Source organism: Cuculus canorus, chromosome Z, assembly GCF_017976375.1.
Source record: "Cuculus canorus isolate bCucCan1 chromosome Z, bCucCan1.pri, whole genome shotgun sequence".
Lineage (NCBI taxonomy): Eukaryota > Metazoa > Chordata > Aves > Cuculiformes > Cuculidae > Cuculus > Cuculus canorus.
The window spans coordinates 76,644,051-76,668,385 of record NC_071441.1 but is presented as its reverse complement, the minus strand read 5'-3'; the positions used below and the strand labels follow the sequence as shown (position 1 = coordinate 76,668,385).

Genomic DNA, 24,335 nt, shown 5'->3' with positions numbered 1-24,335 from the left:
GACCCCGTTTTGCAAATATAACACAGGGAGGACGGGGGAGAGGAGAGCAAATATTTGCATTTCTCCTGTTGGATCCATCTTACTGATGCTCTGATAGGACACGTTCCTCTCTCATTTGAGTGTCTGCTTTTACTAAAGTGTTTCTGAATGTACCATTTGTTCACTGAAAGTGGGTCTTATCTCCACGGTAGCTGGGAAGAGGGAGGCTGCGCTCTGGCACTGGCTTTAAAAAGCTCCAGTAAGGGCGTGATGCCGTCGTTGCAAGGAGCGCCTGATTATCAGAGAGCAGCAGGGTGAGAGGTGCCATGGGGAGGAGCAAAACTGAAATGGGTGCAAAAGCTGTTTGGTGTTTGGCAGTCTGCTTGGCTGTGGGTGGAGGAGGCTGAAGTGGTAGGACGTGGTCTCAAGTTTGGAAAGCACCCAGGCATTGCTCATCTCAGTATCCTGTGAGGCAGAGGAAAGGGCTTGACATCTCTGATTAAAAAAATGAATCTCAGCGACTGTTATATTTATGAAGTCAGTGGTTTGAAGTGATTTTATTCCTTGAATATCCCATACCTGAGTTTGTTACGCTAGTGCACTTCACAGAGCTTTGAAAGGAGGTTGTGGTGAGGTGGGTGCTGGTCTCTCCTCCCTGGTAACAAGTGATAGGATGAGAGGAATTGGCCTTAAGTTGTGGCAGGGGAGGTTTATATTGAATATTAGGAAAAATTTCTTCATGGAAAAGATTGTCAAGTATTGTCAAAGGTTCCCCAGGGAAGCGGTGGAGTCCCTATCCCTGGAGGGGTTTAAAAGACATGGAGATGTGGTGCTCAGGGGGATGGTTTAGTGGTATAGTTGGCAGCGCTTAGTTGAGGGTTGGACTTGATGATCTTGGAGACCTTTTCCAACCTGAACGATTCCATTATTGTATTCTGTCCCTTATTTTAATGAATTATATTCCAATATTTGTGGTAACTTGAGACTTGCATCTGATACTCTGACACTTCTGAGGAAACGGTTATTGGTGCTACCTTTGTGGTTTTAGGAGAGAGTTGATCCAAGTGGAGATTCACAGAATCATAGGATCATAGAATGTCCTGAGTTGGAAGAGACCCACAAGGATCATTGAGTCCAACCCCTTTCCCTGCACAGGACACCCCCAACATTCACACCATGGGGCTGAGGGTGTTGGCCAAATACTTCTGGAATATTGTCAGGCTCAGCACCATGACTGCTTCCCTGGGAGCTATTCCAGTGCTCCATGACCCTCTGGGTGAAGAACCTTTTCCTAATGTCCCACCTAAACCTCCCCGGCACATCTTCCTGCCATTGCCTTGGGACCTGTCATTGGTCACCAGAGAGAAGAGCTCAGTGCCTGCTTCTCCTTCTCCCATTGTGAGGAAGCTGCAGACTTTGATGAGGTCTCCCTTCAGTTTCTTCTTTTCCGTGTCAAACAGAGAAAGTAACTTCAGCTGCTCCTCATAGACTTCCCGTGTAAACCCTTCACCAGAAGTGTAGGATATGACAGAAATCCACTTGCATAATCTGCTGAGCTTTGGGCAGCTCTGTAGTTGGGTTCCTGCTGCTGCCTCTGTAAGTCCACTGTCCTTGTGATTGTCCCTGAGCTCTGCCTGCCCTCCTGGATAGTCTGAGAAGCTGAAAGCTTGAATTATGGCTCCTGGGACGTGGGAAGCTGATGAAAATTTGACTCCAAATTCTGATTCCTACTCTTGTGCCTTCATTTTATAAATATATATATGTGTGTATGAAATAAAAGCAACCTTTTCCTCACAATTTCGACTTGAGAACTGCCCTGAGTTTAGCTGAAATTCCAATTTAAATACCTATTGGTTGGGTAGGGGCTTATAGTTATGCTCAAAGCACAATAATACTTGGTTTATTTCTGATGTTACCTAGGAAAGCATGACTTCAGCGTGACGCAAGTGATAGGAAAGGAGTGGTGACTCTTGTCTCGCCGGCCACACCCCTTTCAGTTCCTCCAAGCAGTTTTGATTTGTATGGAGGATCACTGAAGTTCAGATCACGGATTTCAGTTTAATCCTGTGGTCCTGCTCGATGCTTGTTTGTAATGAACAGAAATTCACTTCTTGGTAGGTCAGGTGATAGGATCACGGCACGAGATACTTTCGTGGGCAAGGTGTGCTTGTAGTTGTATGTCTGAAAAACTGGCTTGGCTTCGGATACGAAGAGCCTTTCACTGGTCCAGTTTAAGGTTAAAATACCTTAAACCTTTGCAGCTGTGGGGAGAAGCAGGGTTAAGCTTGCTCTGTTTTCACTCTGTGTTTCTTAAGCTCTGGGAATTCATCTCTGCGGGTCACATTCAGCTTGGGGATAACATGGCAATCACCTCTTTAAATTACTAATTGACTGTAATTTTCCAGAAATGGAGTTGTCGTTTATGCTTTGACATACGTGGAAGAGCACAGTGTGCTGGTGCCTCCAAAAGGATGTGCACATCATTTATTTATGGGCACAAAACTATACCATGCCTTGATGGGAGCTCTCCTGAGCACCTTCAGTGCTGGCCATGTTCCTGATGCCCATGGAAGTGTGGTCCTTTGTCTGGTGCCATCATGTGCCTGTGCCCCTGACTTTCAAATAGTGACATTTCTCTTAGAGGAGAGGTCCTGCAAGACCATCGCTTAATGCAATGCTCTGTTTCTCCTGCACTGGCAGTTGCTTAATGCTCCAGAGGTTGTGCAGCATTTAGCGTCGCGTACACGGGGGAACAGACCTTCAAAGCTCAGGTTTCGGCCAGCTGAAGAAACCTCCTACTGACAATATACCAGGAAAGAAACATCACAACCTCCTCTATCATGTTGCATGCCCTGAACATTACTTGTGTTCTTTATTTATGTTGGTGTGATTGCTTCTCACTCAAACATTGAATATCCACATTTATGCTGAGAACTTGATGGGCTGAGTCTTCATCCAGCAAATCCAATATTTGGATGGAAATGGAAGGTTGGACATGGGACACACTTGAAGATGCTGATGAGCACCTCACTAGCAAAGGCTTAGCAATAAACGCTTGTGAAGAATGTAATGTAGAGTGATTTCTGTAAATTTAATGTTAATGTTGAGGTGGATGAACATGATCTCTTCTTGAAACCTGTTGAGTTGATGTTCATTTGGCTTGCATCAGCCTGCTTTCCCATTAGCTGCTGGGAGGGAGCCGTTGTGGACAAACTACACTGAGAGACAGTAGGATTTCAAAGACTAATTGCTGTAGAACTTGAAATGCATCTCATTAAGCAGCTATTGTCAAGGTGGGGATGCTAAGGACTTTGGAAACAGTTCCTAACATACAAATTTGGACTTGTGACATGCCAGCTTCTAGGCAGACAGGTTTCTGCTGATCTGCACATGAGGTGTGAGGAGACTGGAAAGGTCATTTGGGACCCATGATAATGAGGAGGAGTACGTGCTATGCAATTTGGCATTTTCCAGGACCAAAACATCGATACCTGCTTCACAGGCTGGGTTGCTATAAACAGTGGACAGATGTTGAGATCCAAACCATTCCATGATTCTGTGATTATTTTTTTATTATTATTTCTTAAGAAAGCACCTAAAAATACTTTTTTTTTTTTTTAAAGTTTGCTGCAGACTGCAGTTTCTCCAATAGCGTAGGACGGGGGAAAAGCTCAAAGAGGGAGATTTAAGCGTGGGCAGCTGGAAGAAAGAGCAACCATGAAAGGGGCGTGTGTTGCTTGAGCACCTTTCTGCTTTCTGTGGCTCCCATCCCCTTCTAAGCAGGGTCCTAAATCACTGCAGCATGCATGGATGTGCATGACCACTAATGCCCCATTTGATGCCTGCAGGGCAAACCCATAATGCAAGTGATGCTGTGGGTTATCTGGGGCTTCATGTGCTCCATTTTTGCCCGTGCTGGTGGCTGAAGGCAGGAGCACAAGTTCGGGTGTCACCATGCAACCACCAGCCCATGGGGTTCGCAGGAACTCAGGTCTTAGGACTGAATGTTTTGTCAGGAAGGGCAAAAACCTTTGGGCTTTTATGTTATAAGCTGGGAACTGGCAGCAGAGTTTGTAGAAGCTTCACATTCGCAGCAAAATAAACTGAGATAACATAATGTTTCTTCAATTTATTTTTTTTTCCTCTTGTTTTATTCATCTGCTTAGCGAAGCATAAAGTCATTCCCTAGAGTAGAGAAAAAAGTTGCAATTCAGTGTTTGGTAGAGATGGATATGAGTTATGGTTTTACCCTAACTGAGTGAGCTCTCTCAGGAGTTGTCTTCATGCACCCTTAAACCGCTACAAATTTGGGGTGAGTTTTCACTTTTTTTTTTGCTTTTCTAATCAGTAATCCATTTTTCCCTCTTTGAGTGGTAGGAGTGTGTTTAATTAGTTTTGCTTGACACAGGTTGTAATTCTTAAGCTGTGCTGGTGGGACCTGGTGGCTTCAAGGCAAGTGGCATTGGCCAAAGTATGACTGTAAATGCATGTCTTTCCCAACGGAAACACATCCATTTGATGGAAATTGGGTTTCCTGGTTTTGGAGCAAACCCCTTTGGGCCTGAGCTGGAGGATGTGAGGCATGATGGAAATCCTAGAGATGGAATGTCCGTGAGAGGATGCAATGCTGCCAGTGGTGGTGGGAAGAGCCTGAGCTGAGCCTTGCCTGTGTTGGAATTCTGCACCTGCTGATGTGCCCAGACACAGAGTGCAACTGCTTGGAAGGATCACAAACACTCCCGGAACACGAGGAGGGATATTTAAATGTGTTAATAGACGTCATGGTGGGATATGGATGTTGTCCTGTGTGTTGATCCAACAGAGTGGCTTTGTTGTGGGGATCACCAAATCACAGAATCATTCAGGTTGGAAAAGACCTTCAAAATCATGCAGTCCAACTGTTAACCCAACACTGCCAACTCCACTACTGAACCGTGTTCCTAATCACAACATCTCCATGGTTTTCAAATATCTTCAGGGATGATGACTCCGCCATTTCCCTGGGCAACCTCTTTTCCAGTGCTTGACAACCCATTTGGTGAAGAATATCCTATCTATACCTCCCCTGGCACAGCCTGAGGCTCCCTTGTTACCTGGAGAAAATACTGACACCCACCTCACCAGAACCTGCTTTCAGGAGCTGCGGAGAGCAATGAGGTCTCCCCTTGGACTCCTTCTCCAGACTAAACAGCCCTAGCTCTCTCAGCCACTCCCAGAACCCCTGGGCTCCAGACCCTTCCCCAACTCCATTCCCTTCTCCAGATGTGCTCCAGCCCCTCAATGTCTTTCTTGGAGTAAGGGGCCCAAAACTGAACTCAGGATTCGAGGTCCAGCCTCTCCACTGCCGGGTCCAAGGCACTGCTGGCCACTCCATGGCTAATCCAAGCCAAGATGCCATTGGCCTTCTTGGCCACCTGGGCCACTGTTGGTCATGTTCAGCCGCTGTCAACCAACACTCCCAGATCCTTCTCTGCAAGGCAGCTTTCTAACCACTCTTCCTCGAGCCTGGAGCTGCACTGGGTTGTTGTGTCCCACGTGCAGGAGTCAGCACTGAGTGTTGTTGAACTCCTGTTGTTGGCATCAGCCCATGGATCCAGCCTATCCGAGTGGCTCTGCAGAGCCTTCCTGTCCTCCAGCAGATCAACACTTCCACCCAATGTGGGTGATCTGCAAACTGAATGAGGGAGCACTTGATCCCCTCATCTAGGTCATGGATAAAGATACTAAACAGACTGGTCCCAGTACTTAGCCCTGGGGACACCGCTTGTGACTGGCCACCAACTGGATTTAGCTTTGTTCACCACAACTCTGCTATGGCAAAGAGTGTCAAAGGCTTTACTAAAGTCTGGGTAGATAATATCCACATCCCTTCCTTCATGCACTAGCTGGGTCACCTGGTCATAGAAGGAGATCAGGTTAGTCAGGCAGGACCTGCTTTTCCTAAACCCATGCTGTCTGGACTTAGTCACCTCTTATCCTGTAAGTGATGCATGATGGCTCTCAAGATGATCTGCTCCATAGCCTTCCCTGGCACCAAGACCAGGCTGACAGACCTGTAGTTCCCTGGACCCTCCTTCCAGCCCTTCTTGTAGATAAGCATCCTATGTGACAACCTCCAGTCAACGGCAACCTTGATGAGATCTTAGGAAGAGATGTTTTCCTGTTCAGGTGGGGTGGTCCTGGCCCCTGTTGCCCGGAGCAGTGGTGGCTGTCCCATCCCTGGAGGTGTTCAAGGCCAGGTTGGATGGGGCTTGGAGCCTCTGATCCATTGGGAGGTGTCCCTGCCCATGGCAGGGGTGGAACTGGACGGGCTTAAGGTCCCTTCTAACCCAAACCATTCCATGGTTCTGTGAAAGCCAAATCTTGGTATTTTAGTTGGACAGCTGAAATTAGAAGGAAAGAAGTAGGAAAATGTAGCTGACTGCCTATCTGTGCTGTACTGACCATTTTTTATATTAAAAAGGGAACAGTCCTTAGTGTGAGTCTCCTCGGAGATGTGTATCGAATGTATTTCAGCTTAGTGATTGCAAAATCTTGCTCATTGTTTCTGTCTCACTGGGGAGAAGAGACAAAGCATATACGTTAACATAGAGTAACTCATCATACATGCGCGCATCTGAGTTCTGGCATGTGGACAGTCCTGGGAGAAGCTGAGCCAAGCACAAGCCGTATTCCCAAAGCCCTGGAAATCACTGCAATAGAATGGAAATGCAAGAGCATTCCTTCCCTTCAGGACACTCTTTCTGTAACCCCCATTCCTAAGCGTATGGGGGTGTATGAATGTTTGTTCACTGCTTCAAATACTTATCTATTCCAGCTTTCCGTCTTGATCACTGATGCAGTTCTCCAGGTGTCTATTGTCTCATTGCTAATAAACGTTATTGGTGAATTTTTTTTTTAATGGTAAAAGGTAAAATGTTGGTTACTTAAATCCTCTGTAATCAGTTTATTTTAGCGATGGAAAGGATGAAGAGCTGGCCCAGGGCCCTTTCAAGCATGCTCCTCTGCTTAGAAGGGGCTAAAGAAATGCCTCATAAATGCAACAACCTCTTTGAATTAAGCGTGCATGGAGTCACGTTCTAAGGGGGGTTAACACATGAGTTCTGGAGAAGTGAGGAATAACTACATGGGTTGATTAGTGCAATTACTTCTTTCTAACAATGTTGAAAATCCAGTCTGGTGGAGAGGTTGCTCTGCAATTAAAGGTAGATTTTGGTAGTGCTGTTGGGGCATGGCACTGCCTGGTGAGGAGGACGGCTGAGTGCTTCAGTGTCAGGCAAGGTGGTATGTACTCTGAATTTTGGAAGATCATAGAATCTTAGAATGGTATGGGTGGAAAGAGTCTTTAAAGCCCATCCAGTTCCACCTCGCTGGGACACCACCCACTGGATCAGGCTGCCCAAAGCCACATCCAACCTGGCCTTGGACACCTCCAGGGATGGGCCAGCCACAACTTCCCTGGACAACCTGTTCCAGGGCCTCCCTACTCTGATCATAAGAAATTTCTCCTTATGTCCAGTCTAAATCTGTCCCTCTCCAGTTTATACCCATTGCCCCTCATCCCATCACTACAAGCCTTTGTGAACAGTCCTCCCCTGGCTTTCCTGATGCCACTTCAGGTAGTGGAAGCTCACTATAAGATCTCCTGGGAGCCTTCTCTTCTCCAGGCTGAACAACCCCAACTCTCTCAGCCTGTCCTGGTACGAGAGGTGCTCCAGCCCTCGCACCATCTCCATGGCCCCCTCTGGACTCACTCCCACTGATTCATGTCCAACCTGTGCTGAGGGCTCCAGAACTGAACGCAGGGCTCCAGGTAGAACACAGTACTCCAGGTTTCTTGAAACACTGTGAATGTTACTGTAGTTACAGCCTAGTGGTGTCTGCTGTTTTTAACTTTCCCGGCTGGAATTCTTGGTGTCCTCTGGCTGTATCCCGTGTTTGCCCTGTGCTGCTCAGCCTGGCTCCTCCCAGGCTCATTTTAATATAAAATGATTTAATGGAAGGTGGTCACTGCACTGGGGAAGGACCATGTTTATGAGTTTCACTAAAGCATCAAGAAGCTACGTTATAGATTGAGGGCTGTTTGAAATTATATCTACATTATAGATTGAAAACCTGGGATGAAAGGGCCATTTTAAACTATATAATTAAAACCCAGAGGCGATTTTTAACTACTTTATTAATAAATGAAATGCATAGGATGTATATTGAGCATTTTTTGCGTCTGTCTAATATTCGTCGAGGAGCTTACGTGGAGTTTAAAGGAAAATGGGACTGCACAGACAAGATTACAGCACAATGCTGCTCAAGGTTTTGATTAATCGAGTATTAGGTGAGAGAAGGGTAATTAATGCCAATCACCAGGGATTTGCAGAAAGTAGCGTGGAAAGATTTAACTTTTGTAGTATAACAAAGGCTGTTTGGCAGAAGTCATGCTACGGAGACATTTGACTCCTGCATGGCATTTTTAATTAAAAAAGAGAAAAATCAAGTCTGTAAAACTCCGGTAACCCTTACTGGAATAAAAAATCCTGGGAGCATAGCTGAGTTAGGACTATGGGTCTCATCCCGATTCCCATAGATATCAGGTCAAGGACTTTTTCTTGATCCTGTGCAATGTGACAATTTTTTAATCAGTTGCTTGAAGAAGAGGTAATGAGCACTGGGGGAGCTGGCTTGGGTCAGCAGTTCTGGGTGAACTGTGAACCCATGGGTGCTGGACCCCAGGGAGATGCGTGGGAAGGGGATGTTGAGCCCCCTACTCCGTATTGCTGTTGCCCTGGCATCTGCAGATCTTCCGGGAGCTGCAAGTCAAGTGCATGATTATCTGGCTTAGGTTTAGCACCAGATTTTTTGTTCTTCCTCAGGAACTGTGGAGTGATTTAGGGTGCTGCTGCGCATCCCTCTTTCTCTCAGTGCGGCAGAGACTGGATAGAGCTAGTAGGTGCCTTCTAGAGCAAATGGTGAGCATCTTGTAGAGGTGAACCATCCTGATAGAAGAGAAATTTTATGCTTGCTGTGGCTCATGGGGATGGTGATCCTCTACTTCTGGTGCTTGCTGGGATGAAGAAGGGTCTTCCACACAGCAGAGCAGTGGCTGGTGTCTCTTGGTGCAGCTCTAATGCTGCTGACTAGTAGGTTTTGAAGGGGCTTTGCCAGGGTTTTTAGCAGATCCTCCAGTGGAGCATGAGCTTTAAACCCAGGCTTAGATATTCCAACGGGCAGCTCTGCCTTCTACCCCGTGGTTTCATCAGGCAACCTTGCAGCCTGCCTGTCTCACTGCCAGTTTTCAGCTCTGCAAGTCCTGAATGAAGGGCTCCCATCCTCACCTGATGTGAGGCTGCAAAGGCAACGCTGCAGAAGGTGACGGGCAGTAAGACTCCAAGCCCTGCCATCTCCAATTAAACAGGCTCTGCTCTTCTCCTGTAACATCTTGGGCCGTGTGAGATGCTTTGTTATCAGTGATGCAGATGATAGTGCACATCCCCTGCGCGTGAAGTCTTATTGACCCCGGTAGAGAGATTTGGTTTTGTTGTTTCTTAAAGAGTGGAGAAGAGCAAAGTAAAAATAAAGAGTTGTTCCACAGCTTAGAGCAAATCCTGGTCTCTCAGCCTGTGAGGGGATCATTCTCCAGCCCAGGAAGAACTGCTTTTCCCCCAAAATGAAGACTGAATGGTTCGTTTGTGACATCCCATAGCAGCTGGTTCTCTATTCTTTTTTAGCAGCATCTAAAGACTTATTGCGGGAGGGATTTTGCCTTTCAGCCCATCGCTGCGGTGAGAGCAGGGCTGTGTGTGCGCCCGAGACCTTGGCGCTCAACCCGTCAATCTTAATTAAGCCTGCAGTAACGAGCGCCACTGAGACGCCACTGAAGAATTGGTAGGGGAGAGGATGGGAAGACATAAGTTGGCTGTTAGTTACATGTGAGACTATTGATTAGTCCTGGAAATCATATTTAATTAAAGTAAAGCCTTCAGGATAGAAGAACTGCAGGTATACTTGGTGCTGGGGCTTGCCATCAGCCCTGCTCTGCTCCGTGCCGGCTCTACCTCCTGTCAGTGAGATGTGGCTGAAACAACGATGAACTGAAGCCTTTTAAAACCCCTCTTCATTAGAGATGCTGCTAACGAGCCAGTGGAGAAATGCTGGAGATGCCGTTTGTCCGAGTACTCAGCTGCTGTAACGCTTTATGCAAATCCTCATCTGAATTAATTTGGGCAGGGGAATACAATTTAGCAAAGAGAAATAGAGCAGATTTAGTGCTGGTGGGAGACGTGGAGCCATCCATCAGTGTGACAGCTCTTCACGGGGAGGAAATTTTCCCGTACCTAGGAGGCATCAGCAAAGCACGTGCTTTGCTAGCTCTAATCCAATGACTCCTGCAGAACTCTGGGATGAACAGAGGTGCTTGCCAGAATTTAGGAGACCTGCCATGGTCAGGGCATGGTCTGGGTGTGCATTTGGGTGCGTCTCTGTGCTGATAGCACAAGGGAGATGGAGAATATGAGGCACGATGTGGTTTATGCTCATCTGCTTTGGCCTTGGCTCTTTAAGCTTGCGTGTTTTTATCGGATCTGGGAAACTTGTAAATTGCTCCTTCTAATGTTGAGTAATTAGAGATGATTCTATAGTGTGCCACTGTCTTTCCTTTTGCATTTAATACTCTCAGCAATTTAGCATTTGCATTCCATAGCTCAAAATGGTGGGGTTTTTTGTGTTTTTTTTTTTAACTTGTAAAACAATATTATCTTTTTTTCACCCTAACCCTTGATTATGGTGTTGGGGCAGTGTGTGTCCCTTGCTGTGTGTCGAAATGTTGATTTGCCGGTCATGACTTCTCCTTTCAAACTTTTTGGTATTCTACAGTGAGGAAGAAGCGGGTCTTTTCCTGTCAGAGGTCCACGTTGATGCCCTCTGGCCAGACTGGGGATGCTGGGCTTGTGCGTGGTGTCCCAGTACCGGCACTGCAGAAACTGAGCAGTGGAGAGATGTGCAAGACTGCAACATCCCTGCCTGCTCGCTACCAAGCAGTGAAACCCCCTGCCATCCCTTCTTAACCCTTGTGAGGGTTTGCCAGACAGTGGTACCCAGCAGCAAATGGATAAGCCAGGCTGGGGTGAGATGCAGGGGGTCAGCAGGTCTCGGAGTCCTGGCACAGCTTGAGGAGCTCTGACCTAAATCTGGGCTTTGCTTGTCTGTCGGGCAGGGGAGAAATCACTCATGGGATGAAGATCTCGTTTGGAGGATGGGAAAGGGAGGATTACGGTTTGCCATCTGCCCTGATGATCAATATTGTAAATAATAATAAAAAGGTTAATGATCCACTACTCTGTTAGTAGAGGGTTTTTTGTCCTGCTGCCGAAGCACCTCGCCTGTGCCTCGCTGTGTCACGGGCAAAGCAGATTTTTCTCCTGAGTCACTGCCAAGTGGGTCAGAAGGGATTTTTCAGGCTGCAGGTGCCCAGGAGAGCCTTGGAGCTGGTGCCTTTCCGTGCCCTTGTACTGACAGCACCCATCTGGGCAGCTCTTCCCAGCAAGGACGAGCAGAGTGGTTTGCAACAGCATATTTAGCAGAGCTAAATAACTCCATAAATAACCACCTGTTAATCGTAGGGATGTGGGATCCTGCTGTAGTAGGCGGAGTGCCAGTGGATGTGCAAAAATGTATTATTGACCCCAGTTCAGCCCACGACTCCACACTCAGTAGAAATTAATGAAGACAAGTTCATTTGCTTTAGCAGAGAGCTGAGAGGGGATGCTGCTATCCGTGCACGCTGGCTGCAAGGAGAGTCTTCTTATTTTGCTGCAAGAGTCTCTTTAAAATATCTCTGTGGAGTTGTCTTTAATAGCAGTTTAAAAACAAGTAGAGAAAAGAAAAATTACATCCAAACCCTGAGATAGGCTGTCTGGTACTTGTAATTTAAGGTAGTTTATATTTTGCTCTTTGTAGTTGGGAAAAGCAAAGGTTAGAAACACTTCCATTTTAGTAATAGATGGTTTGTGGGAGCTGAAGGGTTTGTGGGAGCTGAGTTGTGCTGCTTCAGAGTAAGCTGCTTAACCTTTCCCATGCGTATATATAAATCTAAATATTCTTGGGGAAGCCAGAACTGAAGCTCCTGCTCTTTCCTCTTTCATACATGGTTTTGTCAAGAAAAACAAAAAGGTGTTTTTCTCAAGAGCATCCAGTTATACCGGATCACATCATTTCTTTGGGCAATATAGAGCGAGGTTAGCAATAAGCCCACTGCGAAGAGGGGAAAAGAGAAGTCTTGCTTTATGAAGACAAATATACAAATATTCATCGCCATCTCCACCTCGTTCTTAACTGGTGTGTGTTCGCGGTGTCTGGTTTCTACTGAAGTCCTTTTGTAAGGTTTTCTTAACCTGTATGGAAGTACCTTGGTCGCGAGATACTATATGTTATTTCTTTGTTGCTCAAGTCCCGATTGCTTATTGTATTGCCACTGTTGTGGGTTTTCTGCCATGCCTTCCCTCTGGCTGCAGTCCCATTGGAAGGATGCCCCTGGAAAAGTGAGCAATGAAAACTTCCTGGGGTCAGCTGTGCGGATTAGCATTCCTGAAATAACTCAGGGTATTGAAAAAACAATAATATTAAAGGTGGATTTGCTGACCGTCAAAGTCCATCAAAGACTGTTGTGACAACCAAACAGCCCAGACAAAACAGACAGCTAAGTTTTAAGCATTTATTATTAATTTAATGGAAAATGTCACTGTTTTCTTAATTTAATGGAAAATTGTACTCGGTTCACACTATCAGCGTAACTCCTTTTCTTCCCACTGTGCTGGAAGCATCCACCAAGAAGATCTCCCAGAGCTTGCCGGGGTGCCTTTGGCCAGCACCGAGGGCTTTCTAGCAGGAAAACAAAATCTGCCTCTTCTAATTTAATGTTGGTTTTAATCTCTGTCTGCAGCAGCAGCCTGTTAAATTCTAAATCAAATCAGAAGGTGGGGATTGAATTTATTAAGCTTCTGCTTAATCCGGGTGCGATAATGCAAGAGGTTTCGAGAGCACTGGATCGCTTTGGTTTTATGGGGAATCCGGTTTAAAAAAAACCAAAACAGATTGAGGTTTTTTTCTTGAGTGGGTGAGGGATCTGTTTCTGATTAATGCTCGCGTCTCATTCAAAGGCGTCCTTGAGAAGTAGAGAAACAATTCTTTCTGCCCTCACAGAGTGTCAGGAGGTTAAGTGATTTTCCCAGGGTTGTGTCTCCTGAGCCTAAAGTCAGGCTAATCCTCTGGTCACGGTGCTTTGAGGCACGCTCACCTACCCTTTCCCTTCACAGCAAGCTCCTCGGAAAGATCAGTGAAAGGGCTCAGCGTGGGGCCAGTCTGTTCAATATCTTTATCCGTGACCTTGACAAGGAGATCGAGCGCTCCCTCGGTCCATTTGCAGATGACACTGAGTTGGGCGGGAGTGTTGATGACCTTGAAGGTAGAGAGGTTCTGCGGTGGGACCTGGACAGGCTGGATCCATGGGCCAAGGCCAACAGGGTGAGGTTCAACAAGGCCAAGTGCTGGGTCCTGCACTTGGGACACAAAAACCCTGTGCAGCTCCAGGCTTGGGGAAGAGTGGCTGGAAAAGTGCCTGGAGGAGAAGGACCTGGGGATGTTCTTTGACCATGGCTGAGCATGAGCCAGCAGTGGCCCAAGAAGGCCAATGGCATCCTGGCTCGGATCAGTCATGGTGTGGCCAGCAGGACCAGGACAGGGATCGTCCCTCTGGACTCAGCATTGGTGAGGCCACACCTCAAGTTCTGGGTTCAGTTTTGGGCCGCTCACTACGAGAAGGACATTGAGGGCCTGGAGCACATCTGGAAAAGAGGAACGAAGCTGGGGAAGGGTCTGGAGAACAGGGGTTCTGGGAGCAGCTGAGACACCTGAGGCTGTTTAGTCTGGAGAAGAGGCTAAAGGGAGACCTCTTTGCTCTCTACAGCTCCTGAAAGGAGGTTGTGTTGGTCTCTCCTCCCAAGTAACAAGTGGTAGGACGAGAGGAAATGGCCTCAAGTTGCACCAAGGAAGGTTTATATTGGATATAATGAAAAGTATCTTTGCTGAAAAAGTGCTGAAGCACTGGCAGAGGAAGAACTGGTGGAGTTTCCATCTCTGGAGGGGTTCAAAAACCATGTAGACGTGGTGCTTCAGGATGTGGTTTCGTAGACATGTTGATATTATGTTTGCAGGTAGACTTGATGATCTTAGACATGTTCTTCAGCCTTAATGATTCTATGATCAATAAGTTGTTTAATCTAACAAAGCCAGGACATGGCATATCCAGGGCAATAACTACACTGGAGGTGAGGCTGTGGAAGTAGATGTTCACAGAGATGCTCTACTCTTGCCCAGGTGGGTACCTGCCTGGAAGCACGGTTTTGGTGACCTGGTGGCTCTCATCTGTAGGGATTTAATTGGCAAACATACAGCATATGAAGCCACTTTGGAGGGAGCAGGTTGTGGATGCCGGAGGCAGGGAAGGCGCAGGCGACGTGAGTGTGGCGCTCTGGTGTGCCCCCACTGTGGGCTGCCTTGACAAGTTTTAATTAAAGCTCGCCTTGCAAAGATCTCAGAATGACAAAATGCTTTTATTTCTGCTTTGTACGGTTTGACATACTTCGGATTTATGGATGAAAGGGAAGGGTTGGATGTGGATTTGTGTAGCAGCCTGCCCTGCCTGGAGGGCTTGCGTCTCCGCTGGAGCACAGCAAGGAGGGGAGGGCAGTGAAAATGCTGTACGAAACAATTGTGGTCCCCTTTTTGGGTGTGTGTGTGCTTGCACGCACGAGAGGACAGCATTATAGATGCTTGCAGAAATGCATTCATAACAGCCTATTCTCCCTAGCAGCCTGCAGCTATTTAGGGAAGCACTTGGTGCAGGGAGTGCTTGTCTGGAGCAGCGATCACTTTTGGGGTCTCCCAGCCAGGGAACAAGTTGCTGCCAGGGCTCCTGAGACCTTGTAAACACCTCTGTCTTATTGCCCTCTGTGCTGTGCAATCCCTTGGGTGTGTGTCTATACAAAGAGTCTTGGAGAATCTAATTAATATTATTAAAATATTACCTAGTATTATTAAAATGTGTCAATTTTATGGTTAGGATAGCTGATGAAGTCTTTCAGCGCCAGGTTCTAAGTCCACTGCTGCACGGTGGATGCTGAGAGCTGATATCCTCCACCACTGACTGATTCCCACATCTCACCTGGGTGTTGGATGGCTTCTGGCCATGGTCAGCGATGGATTGCCAAGAGGGGCTGATGTAACCTTGAACTGCTGCTGGAATTGGACTCAAATTCTATCCACAAGCACCACCTTGGTTTTTAAATTGCTTTGCATTTAACGTGCCCTTCTCTGCATTTGTCTGCCCAGGCAGGTCCGTGTCTCAGCCCAGCCCCATCTGCAGGTGGAGAATTTGCAGGACTCCAGCCAAAACCAGCAACTCTTTGTTTCTGAGGCTGCCTTGAGCCGGGTACATCCTGATCTCCAGCTATTTTGGGCATTTCTAGAGTGTGTTTGATCTCTCTTCTGCTAGGATAGAGCTGGCGCTGGATGAAACCGCGGTGGTGGGGATGAAAAGGCAGGCAAGGCATTTTGCAGGAGGGGTGAGAGCTGCGGTAGAAGTCCATAAAGCCCTTCCCATGGTCTTGGAGCCTGGAGAAAGTGGGGCAAGGTGCAGGGGGTGAAGAAAGCCAAGTGATGCACTGCCAGCTGCACCTATTCCTTGTTTCATGTTCCAACCAAAAATGGGGTTCCAGGCCTTGCTGCAGGGATGTTGCATCTCTTGGAATGCTGCTTGCCAAAGTGGACAGGAGAGGTTGGGTGGGGGGGTCCCAAAGCGGCCCCTTCCCCGTCCTAGCTTCCCTTCCTTGTAGCAGGGAAAGAACGGAAGTTTTGTGGGATGCTAGAGGTGGTGTGCTGAGAAAAGTCTATTTATTTATTTTATTTTTTTCTCCCTCCTTGATAAAACTGCTGTTCCGGCAATATATTTGTGTAGCTCCATTAAGATCTAAAGGTTCCTGCTGCTGTAGCTATCGAGCAGCTCTAAAAATAATTACAGGCGATACATATAAAAATCTATTGCTCTTCAGCCACAGAAAAGGCTGTTGGCTGCTGCCGTTCCTTTAACTCTTGGGTACCTATCAGTGTTATTTGGCCGTTGTGTGCTGGGGGTTTGGTTTTAAGATGAGGGACTAAACAATCTTTGGTGTTTGTGTCACCTGGATAGAATGTCTTCAGTTGGAAGGGACACAGTGAGGTTCCTCAAGTCCAGCCCCTGTCCCTGCATGGGAGAACCCCAACATTCACAGTGTGGATCTGATCTGAGGGCTTTGGCCAAATGCTTCTGGAATATTGTCGGGCTTGATGCTGTGACTGCTTTCCTGGGAGCTGTTCCAGTGCTCCACCACCCCCTGGGGGAAGAACCTTTTCCTAATGTCCAACCTACCAACCCCGTATGTTGTGCGTAAGAATAAGTTTATACAGCTCTTATGTTAATCAGCAGGGAGACTTTCGGGGAGACATGCCCTGCAGGTGCCAATAAATAAGTCATCCTTGAGGGGTTCTGGTTGACTGGTTGAGTCCAGTATTAGACCACTTTATAGGATCACAGAATGGTTTGAGTGGAAGGGACCTCAAAGCCCATCCACTTCCAAACCCCCTGCCATGGGCAGGGACACCTCCCACTGGATCAGGGGCTCCAAGCCCCATCCAACCTGGCCTGGAACCCCTCCAGGGATGGGGCAGCCACCACTGCTCTGGGCAACCTGGGCCAGGGCCTCACCACCCTCAATGGATTTTCAGAGCTTCCAAAAGGAGCGAGGTACCCAGCTTCTCTAGACTGAGACAACTAATGTCAGAATTCATGTTTCTGGGATTTCCTCTGTCTGTGTCACTAGCTGTTTGTATGCCCTTGGGCGCGTCACTTAACTTGTACTGAGTGTCCTACCACGTGCAGTAATCCCACCTCACAGCTCAATGACACCTCAGGCTGTGGGGAAGATGTGTTCAAGCTTGCATGTGATGAATCTCATAGGCCAGGCTGGTGTTATTGCTACAGGCATTAAGGTATCTTTTGATGTTAAGGTATCTTGATGGTTGATGAGGAGCTCTATATTGAGCCGGCAACGTACGCTCACAGCCCAGAAGGTCAAGTGTGTCCTGGGCTGCATCAAAAGCCGCGTGGCCAGCAGAGATAGGGAGGGGATTCCGCCCCTCTGTTCCTCTCTTGAGAGACCTCTTCTGGAATACTGTGTCCAGTTCTGGAATCCTCAACGTAAGAAGGATATGGGGCTGTTGGAACGGGTCCAGGGGAGGCTACAAAGATGATCGGAGGGCTGGAGCACCTTCCCTACGAGGACAGGCTGAGAGAGTTGGGGTTATTCAGCCTGGAGAAGAGAAGGCTCAGAGGAGGTATTATAACGACCTTCCAGTACCTGAAGGGGCTACAGCAAAGCTGAGAGGGGCTGTTCACAGAGGCTTGTGGGGACAGGAACAAGGGGAAATGGGTACAAACTGAAGAGTGGCAGATTTGGACTGGACATTAGGAAGAATTTCTTCACTATGAGAGTGGGGAGACACTGGCCCAGGTTGCCCAGGGAAGCTGTGGCTGCCCCATTCCTGGACGTGTTCCAGGCCAGGTTGGATGGGCCTTGGACAGCCTGAGCCAGTGGGATGTCCCTGCTTATGGCAGGGGGGTTGGAACTAGATGATCTTTAGTATCCCTTCCAACTCTAACTATTCTATGATTCTATGTGGCAAGACCTTGGCTGTTGTGTCGAGCCCCTTGGATCTTATGGGTCCATGCGTAGAAACAAAAGCCTGACTCGAGGTGACTCCCTGCAGGGATGGAGCAACTTTGCATTCCTTGTTCTCAGGACCTTACCCTGGCAGCCCCATAAGCAGGGAAACTGGCACCTGCTCTGGCAAAAAGAAAGGTGGGTGTAAAGAATGAGGGAAACCCATCCATGGAGGTTGTGGCATTGCTACTGGGTCTATGGTGAGTTTTTTCCCCGACTCCTGGAAGCAAGTGCTGGAGGTCTTAGCACAGCAACAGTTACTGGCTCTGCTCAAAAGGGTGCTTCCTCGCAGCCTGGGCAGAGTATTTATCTCTGCGTCATAAAAGCAAATTAAATCTCATTAGCAGAAGGTGTTATGGCTCTGAATAATGCCATAATCTCATTATGTGTGAGCAGTGCTGCTCGCTTTTGGATTTTGTCCCTTTATGGACGCTTCGGCTGGGCTGTATTGTCTCACCTTTGGGATTTCTTATCAAGAGCGTAAGGATGACCTGAATTTTGGAGATGCTAGAAAGGTTAAATGTTGCATCTAAGCATTTTTCTGGAGCCTTGCCGCCTGGTTTGCCTCCAGCCGAAGAAGTTGGCTTTGACTTCCGTGGTGGTGGGTTTGAGTTGGAGCTTGCTCTGTAGGGTGCAACCCATCGTAGTTTTGTGCAGAAGAAATATGTACACGGTCTGCTGGGGTTAAATTGTGTTATTTCATAAAAGCTTCTAGAAGGCTGTTTTGCCATTTTCCCCCCATTGAAATTAAATTTCACATTTACCTTGGGTCTATACTCTGCTTTGTTAGATTGGTTACAAGCTAGTGTACACCGTGCCCACGAGAAGCCTGATTGAAAGTCTGATTGAAAATCAGACTCCTGGTCTATAATTTACCCCTAAGACCTAAAATTAGAATTTTTTTTTTCTGAACTGAAATATATGGTTTAGCTGCACTGGCTTTACAATGACTGTGGGATTGTATCCATGGTGAATTAATTTATTTATGATTTAATTTCCTGACGTTTTCTTCTGTTTAAGCTTTTTCTTTTTTTACCCCCCCCCCTCTCTTTCCAGTACACTAGGGTTTGGATTCCTGACCCTGATGAAGTTTGGAGATCGGCAGAAATTATCAAGGATTACAAAGAGGGAGATAGAAGCCTCCATCTGAAACTTGAAGATGAAACTGTAAGCTTTTGAATGCCATTATTCTTTTCAGTAACTTAAAGCCTCATAATAATGTGTGAAGGAGCTGAAGCTATATTGTGTTTCTTTAGGAAGTGTTTTGAGATGTGTTTTATTGCCTTAGCGCTTCCAGTTTGTCCCTGCCCACTCCATCCCCAGATACTTCCGTTATAGTAGGTTGCAAGAAAAGCCCTTGACCTCTCTCATCTCTTTTCATCCCCCGGCAAAGTTGTAACCGTCTGTGATGTGAGAATGAATTTTTTTTTTCATAGCAGCTCTATGTTAGAAATACCAGTTTATGTTTTTTGCTGCTGAACAAATTGGGAAGAACGTGGCCGGTGGCATCTGCTCAAACTTGTGTACCGATGGAAAAATCACATAGAGCGCAGAAGTGACTCTGTGCAACAGCATCCTCCATGCCTCAATTTTTCTCTTTAATCTTATGTGAACCTCCTTTTTCACATTTTTTTTTTAATAAAAACCCCTCTGAAATACAAAAATGAGAAACTCATTTAAATGTAGATGTCTTTTAGCAAGTGCTGCTTTCAAACGCACGAACCAGCCCAGGCTCACAGCGTGTGTGCTGCCGGTGATAAATCATTCCCAAAGCAGGATGGAGGCTTGCGAAGAGCAGCTGCTTTCTCTCCCACACAAAAAGCTCATAGGATGGGATGTTGGGTAACAGTGGGGGATTGCAGTTGAAGTTAACTGTGGCTAAGAATGCCAGCAGCATCCTGGCTTGGATCAGCCGTGGTTTGGCCAGCAGGAGCAGGGAAGGGATTATGCCCCTAAACTCGTTATTGGTGAGGCCACACCTGGAATCCTGTGTTCTCTTTGGGGCTTCTCATTCCAAGAAGGACATTGAGGGACTGGAGCACGTCCAGAGAAGGGGAAGAGAGCTAGAGAAGGGTCTGGAGCACAGGGGTTATGGGGAGCAGCTGAGGGACCTGGGGCTGTTTAGTCTGGAGAAGAGGATGCTCAGGGGAGACCTCATGACTGTCCACGGCTCCTGGAAAGGAGGTTGTGGTGAGGTGGATGTTGGTCTCTTCTCCCAAGTAACAAGCAATAGGATGAGAGGAATTGGCCGTAAGTTGTGCCAGGGGAGGTTTAGATTGGATATTTGGAAAAATTTCTTCATGGAAAGGATTGTCAAGCATGGGCAGAGGCTGCCCAGGGCAGTGGTGGAGTCACCATCCCTGGAGGGGTTTAAAAGATGTGTGGATGTTGTGCTAAGGGACGTGGTTTGGTGGTGGCGTTGGCAGTGTTTTTCCAGCCTAAATGATTTTGTGATTCTGTGATTTGCATCAGCTGCAACCTTTGCGTAGTTAATGGGAAGGAGAGCAGCCATGCTACACACCCACCAAGAGGTACATTTCCCATGTGTGCTGCCTGGTGTTGCAGGAACAATAAATACATTTTTCATTAAGAATTCCACCTAAACACGCTTTTTTCACTGGGCGAATGGGGTTTCCTTAATTGTGTAGCGGGGTGATCTGCTCTGTTGCTAAGAGTTAATAGAGGCCACTTTCTCCTAATTGAAAATGCTCTGAGGAGGGTAAGTAATTCATATCCCCTGCCAGCCAACCATTTCCCTACTGTGAGGAATATTTTCACCAAGTTACTTAATGGCAAGATGGAGAACAGGAATGAGACACGCTTGATTAGGCTGTTCATCAAAACAATTCTTGCAGAGCCGCGCAAGTGCAGGGCATTTGCAGTGCATGAATGTGGCAGGTTTGTAAAGAAAGTCACTCGTGTTGAAATCTGCTCCCAGTTCAAGGTGCTGTTGGCTCTTCCTAGATCAGTGGCGTCAAGTTGCGCCAGAGAAGGTATTAGGTTGGATATTAGGGAAAATTTCTTTCCTGACAGAGGCTGCACGGGGCGGTGATGGAGTCACCATCCCTAGAGGCATTCAGAAAATGCGCAGACGTGGCACTTCAGGGTATGGGTTAGTAGGCACAGTGGTGTTGGTCTTACAGTTGGACTGGATGATCTTAGATCTTTCCAACTGTAATGGTTCTATGATTCTATCAGCCCCAGCGGCTCTTCTTGTCCTACCCAGTTTGCTCTGCCAGCATAGGGCTGCTTTATGAGAAGGTAAAGAATAGATGATGCTCCTCTTTGTGATGCTTTTTCATCTCCAAGGTGATAAATCTGGATGAAGAGATGCCCAGATGTCACCTCACCGTCCCTTGCGAGCACCAGACTTGTTTTATAGGACTGTGAGTCACTGCCCGTTCCTTATTGATGGTCTCCCTGCCCAGTAGCCCTGTGGCTGGACCTCCTGGATTCACTATCCCGTGTCTATCAGTCCCAGTACCAAGTCATATCAATCATCATTTCAGCGTATCTTTTTCTCTAAAGACATGACACTTTGTGCTCATGATGTGAACGCATGAGGCTCATGTTGGATTTGTTTCTGCCCTGCCATGCACCTCCTTGTCTCTGCCTCCCAGTGGCATCTGATGCCACTGCTGCCAGGAGGTATTGCTGAGTGCTGCAAACTTCATCCTTCTTTTCTGGTTGAAATCTTCAACTGCTTTAGTACTTGGGGTCAAAAATAAGAATATTTTTTCTGTTTAATCGGGGTATTTTCCTGGAAACTAAAGGTTCTGAGAAGTCCTGCAAGGTGTAGCCTTTTTGTACAGCTGAGTTTAGACTCAGCAACAATAAAGCACAAGGAGATTAAAGAATTACTCGGTGTTGTAGATGCTTAATGAGCATGTCACTGTCGCAGTGAAACACAGGAACATCTCATTTTGGGGTTGTGCAAGACACCACTAAATACTTACTCCCAGAGACCCCTGTTTGATGCTTTTCTGAATGAAACCCTGCCTGGACCCACATCACGTCAGGCTCAAAAGCTTTAGTGAAGGGGAACAATGCACTTGTACATCAGATGGAGATACTGAGCATACACATCTTCGGGGGTTTTGAAGCTGTGGGAATCCCTTTGTTCCTGACAGCCTGTGTGCATTAGCTGACAGCTTAGCGCTTCTCTTTTGTCCTTGTGCGTTAAGTGAATTTTCATGGATGTTGTGGTTTCTGGCTGTACTCTGTATGCAAGAGTACTCCCTTTTGAATGAAGAGCTCATTTTTAAATATCACGAGGGATCCTGGGTGTGTTTGCCATTAATACGTGAGACTGAAGGCAAACTCTTGAAAATTGGCATTGGCAACCTGGAACTGGTGTACAAAACAAGCTTGAGGTCGTCAGATGTGCTGTGTGACCCTGTCCTTGTGCAGTTGTGTCAACTTTTCTTGTGCTGTTTGCGCGGGCAGTGATCCAGCGCCAATGCGGTGGTAGCAGTGCCCTTCTGCTCGCCAGCTGGGATTCCTTCCTTCTGGGTGCCAAGCATCAGGACCCCTTCCTGGAACACTCCATGGGAGGCAACACCACAAGCAATTATTTTTTTCCCCGACTGCAATGGGGAAAAAAATTACACTTTTGGTGTAGCTGGTGGCTCTGCTGTTCTTTTGAGATGAGCCCAAACAGTGAGCATATTGGCAGCCGTATGCTTTGACAGCATAGCCCGGCTCTTCGGATATTTGAAGCAGCAGGGACCACGTCCTTCGCTGCCTGAAGGAGTGTAAGGTTTTGAGTGTAAAAGTAACTTCAATTAGAATGAGTTGAGAAATCGCTCTGATTGGAAGAATATGGTCTGGTTTGAAATGAAGCTGCCTTTCGAAGAGCGTGAAGATGCTTAGATCAGATGAAGCTGAAACTTCTACAGTTTTTCTGTATGGTACCTGTTACTGCTCAGAGCTGCCTACAGGCCTTTAGCCCCAAGACTGGCCTGGAAACAACTCATGCGTGCTCAAGTTGATGCTTGTGGACCATAAACATCCACCAGGACCATCTGTTGGCCATCTCCAAGCCATTTACAAAGGGCTGTGTGGGACAAGCAGAGTCATCCAGGTCCCTGTAGCATTTGGCCCAAAGGGGCTTTCATTCCAATTAGAGCAGGAGGTGCAGGTATTGACCGTATCAAGCTGGGGTTGTAAGACAGTAGAGGAGCTGTTGGGTTTTGTGTTTTCATATTCCTCATGTGTGTCTTTTTAGCTCTACGAGTATCCTATCGACCTCCAAGGAAACGAGCTGCCTTTCCTTCGCAATCCGGATATCCTGGTGGGAGAGAATGACCTGACTGCCCTGAGCTACCTGCACGAGCCTGCAGTACTCCACAACCTCAAAGTCAGGTTCCTCGAGTCCAACCACATCTACACATACTGTGGTGAGTGTCCTGGCCACATGTCCAGCTCCTGGAAAGCAGTGGGTTAGGGCACGTCCACATAGAAACCCTTTGATAACACAAGCCAGAGGCTGTAATATGTGGCAAGTCCATGGGCTGTGAGTTTGGGGTGGCTGGAAGACACAAGCGTGTGCCAACAAGCACAAAACCAGAGGTGGTTTTTGAGGTCTGTTGCTCTGTGAATGTCATGAGCTCGTGGTCTTCTTGGTGGAAACACCTTGTCCGATAAATTTGAGGCCAACTTTGTCGTGTGCTTGGTGGTGAGAGAGGAAAAAGTAGGACTTAGCAAACTGCTGGAGAACAGCAGCGTGCCAGAAAGATGCGATCCAACTGAGAAATGCCCATAATAGGTGTTCATCCTGAAAGAGAGGAAAACTATGCTGTAATGGGCTTATAATGAGGACCAGTTTGCGGTAGTTGATGTCCCAGAAAATTCCACAATTTATCCAGCGATGAGAGGCAAAAACTGTAGTTACATTACAGAGAAGCAGGCAATGAAGATCTGCTGTTAGTATTGGTATGAAGCATTTCTTTTTTTTTTTTTCCCTGTGAGAGAAACTAATTTCTGGAGAAGTTTCCATCCAGCATTTTAATGATGCCCAGAGAAGATGGGTGTTGGTGATAGAGGTCAGCTCTGTGTGCAGAAAGAGTACCAAAAAATCTTGCTACATGGTTGTTTCCTGCCTTTTCCTGATAACTTTTGGGTCATCTAACTCTGAAATTCAAACCAGGAGGAGGACAGGTACGAATTTGGGTTTGTCATTCCTGCGGAGGTTAACTTGCCATAACCATTCAATTACCCGTGAATGGATGGCAACAATTTGCAACCTAAAAAAAAAGAGAAAGAAGGCAATTCAGCCATTTTTATTATTTTACATTGGAGAATATTGAATGTTGAACTCTCTTGCTGGCACTCAAGATGACCCAGCGAGCTGTGGGGTTGAGTAGCTGTTCTCTAACTGATAAGTTGCAAGATTTCAGTGAATGCAGGTGACTGTGTGACAGGGTTAAGGCTGGCACGGGCAGCTATGATTAAGCGTTGCAGCTTTTGTTAATGTAATGCTTGGCAGGAGAAGACTCTTCTTTAAGAGTAACACCTTTGAAATGTGTGGCCTCAGTGTCTGGTGATAGTGGT

The 24,335-nt window shown here is 46.9% G+C and overlaps 1 protein-coding gene across 4 annotated transcripts in view; it reads left to right on the top strand.

Moving 5' to 3' along the window:
• The window catches only part of MYO5B (myosin VB), a 173,969-nt gene that overhangs the window by 17,825 nt on the left and 131,809 nt on the right, over positions 1–24,335 (top strand). For all 4 annotated transcript variants that reach the window (XM_054053668.1, XM_054053671.1, XM_054053669.1 and 1 more), the window contains exons 2-3: positions 18,840–18,950; positions 23,011–23,182. In XM_054053668.1, coding sequence (XP_053909643.1) covers positions 18,840–18,950; positions 23,011–23,182 — 283 coding nt within the window. The remainder of the gene's footprint in view (positions 1–18,839; positions 18,951–23,010; positions 23,183–24,335) is intronic.